This window comes from Eptatretus burgeri, chromosome 6 (assembly GCF_056783735.1).
Source record: "Eptatretus burgeri isolate ZD-2024b chromosome 6, Ebu_testis_v1, whole genome shotgun sequence".
Classification (NCBI taxonomy): Eukaryota; Metazoa; Chordata; class Myxini; order Myxiniformes; family Myxinidae; genus Eptatretus; species Eptatretus burgeri.
In genome coordinates, this window is record NC_140966.1 from 114,449,039 (window position 1) to 114,460,447 (window position 11,409).

The 11,409-nt window shown below is 43.2% G+C and overlaps 1 protein-coding gene across 12 annotated transcripts in view; it reads right to left on the reverse strand.

The window, feature by feature from the left end:
- Positions 1-7,239: 7,239 nt before the first annotated feature.
- Positions 7,240-11,409, reverse strand: part of LOC147025667 (transcription factor Sox-6-like) — a 385,785-nt gene continuing 381,615 nt past the window's right edge. For 11 of the 12 annotated variants that reach the window (XM_085886892.1, XM_085886885.1, XM_085886884.1 and 8 more), the window contains 2 exons: positions 9,763-10,031; positions 7,240-9,550 (listed from right to left, as the gene is read on the reverse strand). In XM_085886892.1, coding sequence (XP_085743018.1) covers positions 9,501-9,550; positions 9,763-10,031 — 319 coding nt within the window. In that variant the 3' untranslated portion in view covers positions 7,240-9,500. Of the gene's footprint in view, positions 10,032-11,409 lie in introns of all 12 variants that reach the window. The other variant, XM_085886886.1, reaches the window with a different exon arrangement.

Genomic DNA, 11,409 nt, shown 5'->3' on the forward strand with positions numbered 1-11,409 from the left:
AACTGAAAACGAGACGGGACATCATTGTTTCCATGGAGACCACCGTATTGTTAAGCGGTGCCGAGCACGCTATTGTGTTGCTATGCTTGTTTGTTGAGTGTTTTGAATCAAGTAAGGCAATTACTAAAGGAACACAACCCTGGTGTTGCTGTAGCACAGGCATGATGGGCCGAATGTTCGATTTCCTTGTTAAATAGATCTAAATCTCAACGTTACTAACATCCTGGATTAATCACTCACGGTGTTTATCATTTATCAAGTTGGTCTGAATGGATAAACACCAGAAACCTTTCCATGGGGGATTCGGATCAGCTCTCGGTTTGGGCTGATGATGCCTGTGACCCGAATGTGGACCGTGGATTAGCTCTCGGTCCGGAGTGATGATGTCGATGGTCGGGATATGGACCGCGGTCCGCCATTTGAGAACCTTTTGCACTCTAATTACACACTGATCTCCGATGAACAATGGCTAAACAAACTTTTCTGACCAATGGCTCCTTCAGAAGAGAAGTTGAAACAACACAGCACTGCAGTAGAAATGTCCATATCTGTATCCGTACTCACACACTGATGAATTACCCTACCTGTGAAGCACCGGCATGAGAGTACAGTATATCATGTCGATCTATCCTTGCCGAGTGTAGTGTGGCATGTCTGTTATGTCCAATGTTCATGTAATTAGCACTGTGGCTCGTGCATTTTATCAAACTTTCCCTGAATCCAAGATGACAATTCGATGATTTTTTTTTTAGTTAATTATTCTGTTAATGCAACATGTCCACAAAGTAAGTTTAGAGGTGGGGAGAGAAAAAAAAAGGGAAAAGTAAATGAAGTTGGGCAGAGAAATGCAAAAAGTAAATAAAAAGGTGAAGACATGAAAGTCAAAAGTGATGGAAATAGAGAGAAAACTAGTAGGGCACTCGGTAGAACACATACCGCCTCCGCCCTGGAATGCCTGATCCATGAGAACACATCCGGCCCAATAATTTTTGAGATATCGTGCTATACATCGTTTTTGAGCCTGATCTCTCGATGGTGAAGAATCACTTTAAAAATTATAGTAGTCGGGTCCGGATCCGGATTTTCACCAAAATCGAATCAGTTCGTCCTCGTCACACACCGAAACTGTCCACCAAATTTCATCTGGATCCGTCCAAAACTTTTTGAGATATCCTGTACAAAAAACAGACGGACAGACAGAAAGGGATGAAAACATGACCCCCTTCACCTTCGGTGGCGGAGGTAAAGTTCGACAGTGAACATGAGGAACGAGTGAAGAGAACAAATAATTATAAGAACAAGGACAAAAGACAAAAAAAAAAAAAATCAGTCAGCCATCTTGGATCTCATTTTGGAATAAAAAACAACATGACGAGCATATGTAAGCCGCCATTAGTTATGTGTGTGCCAAGTTTGAACAAGATCGGCAAATGCATGTCCGAGGAATGGTTGAGGACGTGTTCGACTCCCGCTTTGTTTGTTTTTATTTCCCAGACTCGTCATGTCGCGACTCTCTCCATTGCAGGGACTCCAATCGATGTTATCCTCCCCAGTCCAAACGGAGGGGGAGGAGGGATATGTCCCCTCTCTCCCCCCACCCATGTGGCCCACGGGTTCACAATGGTTCCACATTTGTTCTGTTTGCGCGGTAATTGAGCGAAAACTCCGAACCACATGAATGCGCTCCACATCCCGCCGGAATTTGCACTCCATCTCAGGGCTGGTGTCGATTAAAACGTTCCCAAAACCTGCGCCATTTAACGCCGATTCGTTTTGGGTGGCGGGTCCGTGATCCAAGGGGTGGGTCCGTGGTTCGAGGGGCGGGTACATGGTCCGAGATCCAAGTCCATGGTCTAAGTGCGTGGTCCGAGGGGCAGGCCCATGGTCCGAGGGGTGGGGCCGAGGTCCAAGTCCATCATCTGAGACCTTCGTCCATGGTTCGAGGTCCGTATCATACCTTCGTGAAGATCTCATTTCCTTTTTCACTAGCTCTCTCTTTCCAGTTACAACCAAAAACACCCACTCACGCACTCAGAGGCTGTAATTCACCACCACTCATTTCCATGAATCAATCTCATTCACCCTTCTTCAAACAAAGTGCGAGTTTCCGAAGCAGAACCGCAAAGCCACCAACACCTGACGGTCAGAATATTTTCCGTCCGCCATTTTTTTCCCCACAGTAAAAGGAAGTTGTTCCATCTTATTCCAGCATTTGAAGAAGAAAAAGAAGATCGTTTCCAACAGTTATCCCAGATTTATTCTCACCTCTGTTTCAAACGAGAAACGCTTGCCTCAAGTTCCCTTTGTGAGTGGTGACGTAATCGCTGACCAATACGTCACAGAGGATATCGGTATCCTGGGAGCACAATCGTCTTTTAAAAGAGACTTGTTTCACAAGGATTATTGGAATGTTCTTCTTCTTGTTCATCTATTTCCATTTACAATTAATCATCAACATCATGATCAAGCATGAGCTCAACAGCCTATCCAATGGTGATTCCATCATATCGTATATGCGTTTGGATTGGAGGAAACCGATTCATAAAATTCCAAACGATCCATTCATACAGCGTTTTATTTGTTTTTTTTAATCTTCGAACTTGCCGATTCCCCACCTGGGTGTGCAGTCGAGGCACGAGGACCGGTTGTTGTTTTCAGCTTGATGATGCAGTCCCTGATAAGACAGCCGACGGACGGCGCTCAAACGCAAGCCCGTCCTTTGAAAAGTTATGAATAATGTTTATTTCGCTCCATGGAAGAGCGAACAATTGAACGACGCTGAGCTTGAATGGAATCGCTAAACATTCTTCACATGATCAGAGGTCCGAGTTCGGGCCAAAGTACCAATTAGTTACTCCCAATGTCGACGCAACATCTCGGGCTTCTTTGCGTGCGTGTGAAAATGAGGTGTCAGTACGTATTAGAGTCATTAGTTAAAGCACAAAACTAACTCCGCGTGTCAGGTGGAGTATGGAGCGGGACGTGAAATTAGTCTCAGGGATAAGTTGAATGTTAATTATTTTAATTAGCCTTCGCGCTATGGGGACGCGCTATATTCAATTAGGAGCGGCTGCTTGCATGCTGCCATGGACGCTGTGCAGCTGCTTTGGAATGGGAAGAGTCTCCAGAGGCGCCGGAGTGACTTCGATCGGGGGGATTTCGAATGAGTATAGGATCGGAGAAGATTGAGTGAGTGAGTGCGTGATGGGAGAAGATGGAGTGAGAGTGCGATGGGAGAAGATGGAGTGAGAGTGCGATTGTTGGAGCGAGACATCACAACAGACTTATGTTACTTGTCAAGGCACCACATGGATCCTCGCCTGTTCAAGCGACCTGTTTCAAAGTTCCAAGGATCTGTTCATTTTTCCTCTAGAACAATAACAATAACAATATATACAGTACTCAGGAAAATGTTAATTGGGCCAAATTGCCCATGCGATAAATAATCCCAGACCAAATCAAATAGCAAGTCCTTAAATCTAATGAGAAACATGAGGCAACATCGTTGAGGTTTGTGACTTTGAATCATGCGACATTGAAAAATGTCAGTCTGGTGGAGCAAGGCAAAGAGGGGATACCCAAACATGGGCGTGGGGAGATGTTTGCAACAAAAAGGCAGACACGGACATGGCCCATGGCAAGATGGGGTTTATTCGTGCGCTGCACGGAGCTAGAGCCGCTCCACACACCCCGACACGGACACGGCGGAGACAGCGGAACACAAGGAACATGTAAAGGCAAATGCATAACTTATATTACAATGCGTTACAGACAAAAAATAAAATTCCATTAGTCATATGTTACAATGACAAATGTGCCGGAGTGTCTTTTAGCTCCAACCCGCAACCTCTGATTGTCCTTTTGTACCGGCATTGCCTTGGGATGATATGACATGAAATAATGCAAATGATCAGGATTGAAGGGTTACTGGTAACATTGGTCAGTGAAGATTGGCTGACAAAGTTTGCCAGCAGGATTGCGAAACCACATGCGATATTGGCTGGTAAAGGTGAAAGAGATGCTCGCCGGTAATGTTGAAAAGGAAGGTTCACTGGTAAAGTCCAAAAACAGAAGACACGTAGCAAAGTAAAAGACGAAGGGATAGTCTAAGCTTAAGAGGGTGAAGTTCCCAGTAAAGTTGAAGAGGAGTGGGTAGCCGATAAACTTGAAGAGCAGCAGGTAGCCAATAAAATTGAAGAATAGCGGATAGCCAATAAAGTTGAAGAAGAGCGGATAGCCAATAAAATTGAAGAAGAGCGGATAGCCAAAAAAATTGAAGAAGAGCGGATAGCCAATAAAATTGAAGAAGAGCGGATAGCCAATAAAATTGAAGAAGAGCGGATAGCCAATAAAGTTGAAGAAGAGCGGATAGCCAATAAAGTTGAAGAGGAGTGGATTGCCAATAAAGTTGAAGAGGAGTGGATTGCCAATAGAATTGAAGAAGAGCGGATAGCAAATAAAGTTGAAGAAGAGCGGATAGCCAATAAAGTTGAAGAGGAGCGGATAGCCAATAAAGTTGAAGAAGAGCGGATAGCCAATAAAGTTGAAGAAGAGCGGATAGCCAATAAAGTTGAAGAGGAGCGGATAGCCAATAAAGTTGAAGAAGAGCGGATAGCCAATAAAGTTGAAGAAGAGCGGATAGCCAATAAAGTTGAAGAGGAGCGGGTAGCCAATAAAGTTGAAGAAGAGCGGATAGCCAATAAAATTGAAGAGGAGAGATCGCCAATAAAGTTGGAGAGGAAAGGGTAGCCAATAAAGTTGAAGCAGAGCAGATAGCCAATAAAATTGAAGAGGAGTGGATTGCCAATAAAGTTGCAGCAGAGCAGATAGCCAATAAAATTGAAGAGGAGAGATCGCCAATAAAGTTGGAGAGGAAAGGGTAGCCAATAAAGTTGAAGAAGAGCGGATTGCCAATAGAATTGAAGAAGAGCGGATAGCCAATAAAGTTGAAGAAGAGCGGATAGCCAATAAAGTTGAAGAGGAGTGGATTGCCAATAAAGTTGAAGCAGAGCGGATAGCCAATAAAATTGAAGAGGAGAGGTCGCCAATAAAGTTGGAGAGGAGAGGGTAGCCAGTAAAGTTAAAGAGGAGCAGATAGCCAATAAAGTTGAAGAGGAGTGGATAGCCAATAAAGTTGAAGAGGAGTGGATTGCCAATAAAGTTGAAGCAGAGTGGATAGCCAATAAAATTGAAGAGGAGAGATCGCCAATAAGGTTGGAGAGGAAAGGGTAGCCAGTAAAGTTAAAGAGGAGCAGATAGCCAATAAAGTTGAAGAGGAGCGGGTAGCCAATAAAGTTGAAGAAGAGCGGATAGCCAATAAAATTGAAGAGGAGAGATCGCCAATAAAGTTGGAGAGGAAAGGGTAGCCAATAAAGTTGAAGCAGAGCAGATAGCCAATAAAATTGAAGAGGAGTGGATTGCCAATAAAGTTGAAGCAGAGCAGATAGCCAATAAAATTGAAGAGGAGAGATCGCCAATAAAGTTGGAGAGGAAAGGGTAGCCAATAAAGTTGAAGCAGAGCAGATAGCCAATAAAATTGAAGAGGAATGGGTAGCCAATAAAGTTGGAGAGGAGAGGGTAGCCAGTAAAGTTGGAGAGGAGAGGGTGGCCAGTAAAGTTGGAGAGGAGCAGATAGCCAATAAAGTTGAACAGCAGCAGGTAGCCGGTAAAGTTTAACAGCAGTGGGTAGCCGGTAATATTGAAGAGAAGTGGGTAGCTGGTGATGAAGAGCGGGTAGTCGGTGAGGTTTAAGAGGAACGGGGAGCCGGTAAAGTTGGAGAGGAGTGGGGAGCTGGTGACGTTGAAGAGGAGCGGGGAGCTGGTGACGTTGAAGAGGGGCGGGTAGCTGGTAACATTGAAGAGGAGCAGGTAGCCGGTAACGTTGAAGAGGAGCGGATAGCCGGTAACATTGAAGAGGAGCGGGTAGCTGAGGACATTGAAGAGGAGCGGGTCGCCGGTAAAGTTAAAAACGGCATGTTTACTGGTAAATTTGAAAAGGAAAGCGTAGCCAGTAAATTTGAAGTGGAAAGGGTAGCTGGTATAGTTGAAGATGGTAAGGTTGGCAGTAAAGATGAAAGAGGATGGTAGCCATGAAAGGTGAAAAGAGGAGGTTAGCCAGTGAAGTTGAAGAGGAAAGGGTAGCTGGTAAATCTGAAGTGCGGAAGTCAGCAGGTAAAGTTGAAGATGAGCGAGCAACTGCGAAAGTTGAAAAGGGCAGGTTTACCAATAAATTTGAACAGGAGATGGTAGCCGGTGAAATTGAAGAGGGTAAGTCAATTGGTAAAGTTGAAGATGAGCGGGTCGCCGGTAAAGTTGAAAATGGTATGTTTACCAGTGAAGTTAAAGAGGAAAGAGTATCCGGTAAATTTGAAGAGGAAAGAGTATCCGGTAAATTTGAAGAGGAAAGAGTATCCGGTAAATTTGAAGAGGAAAGAGTATCCGGTAAATTTGAAGAGGAAAGAGTATCCGGTAAATTTGAAGAGGAAAGAGTATCCGGTAAATTTGAAGAGGAAAGAGTATCCGGTAAATTTGAAGAGGAAAGAGGATCCGGTAAATTTGAAGAGGAAAGAGTATGCGGTAAATTTGAAGAGGAAAGAGTATCCGGTAAACTTGAAGAGGAAAGAGGATCTGGTGAATTTGAAGTGGAAAGAGTATCCAGTAAATTTGAAGAGGAAAGAGTATCCGGTAATTTTGAAGTACAAAGGGTAGCTGGTAAATTTGAAGAGGATAGTTTAAGTTAAAAAATACAAATCTGTAGTCAAAAGGGAAGTCAACCCACCATGCTAAAGTTTTCTTTTTTCAGGAGTGGGGGTTAGGGTGGGGGTGGGGGCAGGTGTGTGAAAGGGCTATCTTGAAAAAGGGCTGCAGGTAATTGCAGGTAAACCTTCATAGCAGGTAATAATGAAAGAGAAGGTTTACCATAAAAGTAACAATCAAATGGAAGATAGGTGGTAAAGTTGAAAGGGGGATGTTAGCTGTCAAAGTAAAAAAAGAGGAGATGTGGGTTGTTAGTCAACATAGTTAAAATAGGATCAGCTGATAAGTTTGAACGTCGATGTCAGCCAGTAAAAGGTAGGTGTCACAGCTGGTATTGACGACCAACTTTTTGAGCGAGGTCATTTTGGGGAGAAATGACAATGCAGAAGCCTTCTATTTCCGGTTACGTGCTCTTTGGAGCTAAAAACATGAACACGAACAAACAAACAAACAAACCAGAATTGCATAAATAACACCGACAACTTTAACACTCTTTCACGGCAGCACCGCGCTGTATTCACACGTCGTCCGGCAAGAATTTGTTTGAAGCGAAACTTTACACCGATTAAACTTTACACCAATTCATCATTAACTTAGACCAGTGCTCGTTCAAATTGTCTAACTCATGCATGACCACCATACCACCTGGAAGTGGCACAAGAAGCGGTCAGCATTTCAAACATTCCTAATACCAGTTCAGAGACTTTTTTTTTTAAACGGAAATAGCCAGCACTGAATTTCACTTCACCTTCATAAGCGCGCCTGTTGCTTGGACGAGACGCTTTATCTACATGATATTATCTACAAAACAGTTTGGACGCATACGAAGCGGGAGTAATAAATAGGTAATTATTGTCGTAAAAGGTCTAGTAAGTAAATGTTGTTAAATAGAGGGGATATCATGTCGCTAAGAGCAGGCCGAGGGTTGGGGTTGCGGAGGGATGATGTGCAAGGTGCACTTTATCTCTACAAGTCATGTCCTCTTTTTAAGCTTACACTGTAAATCACATGTTTGGGAATCGTGTTCATTGCTTGTAAAGATGTCATTCTTCGTCAAAGCGGCATTTCTAAGAAATACAAAATAAAAGAACCTTGTCCGAGCTCCTCTCCTGCTTATTTACCTGAGTTAGCTTCCGACGATCAAAGGTCATGGTTCAAATCTCAAACGAGCCAAATCCCCATCAACTCAATGATGCAGGTTGGCCGATGTCGGGTTTGTTATTTTTTTTTTTTTTTACATTGCTGTTCCTTATTTGACGGAAGGTTCTTGCAACATTCTAACCCCTTCCACCCCTTAAAGGTAGCAATGTAATAGATAAACTGTAATTGGTGATACCAACAGTGTACCACAAGAATGGATGCAGTATTCGTCTTGGCTTGTTTGCTGGAATCCTGAGAGGTTGAGGAGAAATGATGATGTGTGAGAGAGAGAGAGAGAGAGAGAGAGAGAGAGAGAGAGAGAGAGAGAGAGAGAGAGAGAGAGAGAGAGAGAGAGAGAGAGAGAGAGAGAGAGAGAGAGAGAGAGAGAGAGAGAGAGAGAGAGAGAGAGAGAGAGAGAGAGAGAGAGAGAGAGAGAGAGAGAGAGAGAGAGAGAGAGAGAGAGAGAGAGAGAGAGAGAGAGAGAGAGAGAGAGTGAGAGAGAGTGAGAGGTGAGAGGTGAGAGGTGAGAGGTGAGAGGTGAGAGGTGAGAGGTGAGAGAGAGATAGAGATAGAGATAGAGATAGAGACTGACTAAGACTTTTAGTGCCTGGAATTAATTTCAAGTTTCCAGTTGCGTATCACATTCAACTTGGCCTAGTTGAGAGTTTGCTCAACCAAAAACCAAAGGAAAGCTCGTGACAGGCTATTGCCTGACCAAAGAGAAAGGCCGATATTACAGCAGGCTCTCTTGGGTCTGTAGCTGTCCATGTTACAAGCTAAAGTCCACGCCTGTATTATAGGCCTATAAGGCCGAGTATATAAGTTTTTGTACCAAAGGCCGAGGCCTACTCCGCAGCCGTCTGTAAAATAGGCCAAGTACCCTCGTATTGTATTTGTGTTCAAGGTAACTGTACATGGTTTATCAAGAAAAAAAAACAACCGAGGCCTAATGAGTAAGTACATTGCACACTTTTCAAAGACATAAAAGTGCATGTACTGTCATCGACTTCAATTCTTCATAGCTTAAAATTTTCCGATTATTACGCTGTTATTAAAATGTCATGACATTTGAGTTATCTTGAACATAAGTCGAACACTAGTTTGGTTAAAAATAAACGTCAAAGGCTATGACTACATGTGTAATTTTCATGTCGAGTTTGTCACCGTTGTTTCGTTTGTGCCATTCCTACTGGTGATGTGTATAAGAGTGAGACAGTGCATCTGCTCTAAAAAGGAGCATAAAGTAAGAAGCGAAAAGGAATTTACAAAGGAAGGGATAAAAAGCTCTCAAGCTGAGCATGAAAAGCTGGCAGCAAAAACAAACAAACAAACAAACAAACAAAAATAAAGAATTAAAATGAGTCCATGGAGCGGAGCAGGTTCTTGGCAAAGATGTCTGAGACTCTTGGACAACCGCACCACCGCCGCTTCAGCTGGACCATTGTCTTGTTAGAACGTTTTGTCAAAACAAAACAAAACAACTTCAAACTGTTCGTTTGCTTCTTGAAAGAGAACTCGTTTTTCCATATGCCCGTACAGTCATCCTCCGACACTCTCGTCGGCAGGCCGTGAGGATGACCGGCGTCTTCATTGCCGTGTGAAAGTCATTTCAGGGCGAATGCTGTTTTGTAAACAACGATTCCGTATGCACTACCTTTTCGATGTGAAACAAAAAAAAAAAAAAGAAAGGAGAGAATTAAACTGAAAAATGACCTTCGTTATAAAGATGCCGAGCCGCAGAGAAAAGATGTCCCGGCGACCCGAGCGCTCGGTAAAATGACGTCTAGGCCGTGGGAAGACCGGAAGCCTAGGCCGCATTAAACCGGCCACCCGTTTACTTGGGTTGCTCTGCTTCTAGTTCGTTACCGCTGCTGTAGTCCCCGACATCGTCATCTTCAAAGGTGAAGGCCTCGGCTGTGCCACCACCATTCCCGTTGATGTGCCTCCCTGGCATGGAGATGGGCTGAGCAGGAAACGGGAGCCCACTGAAAGCCCCCGAGAGGGTGGTGGGTGGGCTGCCCGAGCCACTGGACCGCTCTGAGAGACGTGGGGATGAGGCAGGGCCCCGGCTCGCCAAGCTGTAGGCCCCAGAGTAGGACATGCTGGAAGCTGACATGGGGATTGGAGGTTGAGGACTGGTATTTTGGGTATTAAAGGAAAAAGGAAAGAATGGAAGAAAAAGAAATTGAGTGAAACAAAAATAAACAAATAAACAATTCAGCAAATAAAACTGCTGCTTGCATTGAAACAATAAGTTTCCTTTTCAATTTGTATTTCAGAAAACACAACATGACCGTCATAACCTTCACAACCAATAAAACACAAGAATCCTCGTATTTGTTTCATTAAAGTAACAACTTGTGAAACACATTCAAGTCGGGTATGGAAACCGTTATCAGATTGCGAACCAACTCAAAACCGTGACAAGACTGCCAACAAGAAACTGCCGGCCACATTGCTACATGGTAACTTGTGACGTCACACTGCTCACTTAATTACATACATGCTGACTACTTTTTATATCTGAGAACTGCAGGTAAATCCACTTGCTGTTAATTTAACATCACAGCATTACAATGAGGGAAATCCTGGAATTTCGTGTTCACGATACACTCCATCCTCAGGTTCGCACCTCGCGCTTCCGCATCCAGGTCCCAAGAAAGATGTCGTGATGTTGAAATGACAATCGTTTGTGTGAACATTAGCAAAATGTCGTCGATACCAAACACTGACATTAGGGATTACCCCCAGAAAGGAGCAACACCAAGTGCACAGCTTTCACTTTTGGCTTCCGATTACATTTTTACGACTGCCTCTTCCTGTTTCTCTCTCCTCATCATCTTCATGTAATCTCATGATCAAAGTCAATGCTTGCAGATATTCATTTCTCATCAAATTACATTCCATTGGGAGTGGGGGGGGGGGACAGGGAGGGGTGCACAATAAGCTCTGCCACAGTTTGCTTACCAAGAGTCATCAAGCCTTTGGTTTTAGTCTTCAAAGAAATTGAATACAGTATACCACCATAAAACTTCCGGTTTCGTGCAGCACCGAAAGAATTCCACAATTCCCAATGTATTGCAGGGAGAATACATTTGGAATCATGTAATTTTTCAATGATAATGATGACCACCTGCCTTTCAGAAGCAGTTCAATCGTACTCTTCCCACCAGGGCTTTCAGCAGGTGGTGCACCAGTCTCAGATTATCCCCCATCCCTACCAATGATGGTTTTTTTTTTTTTTACCCCTTTTAACCCTTCCACGCCCACCCTCTTACTTGGACGATATATATATATATATATATATATATATATATATATATATATATATATATATATATATATATATATATATATATATATATATATATATATATATATATATATATATATATATATATATATATATATATATATATATATATATATATATATATATATATATATATATAAAGCCTGGTGATGGCGCAGTGGTTAGGGCAGCGGCTTGGGATCCAAAAGGTCCTGAGTTCA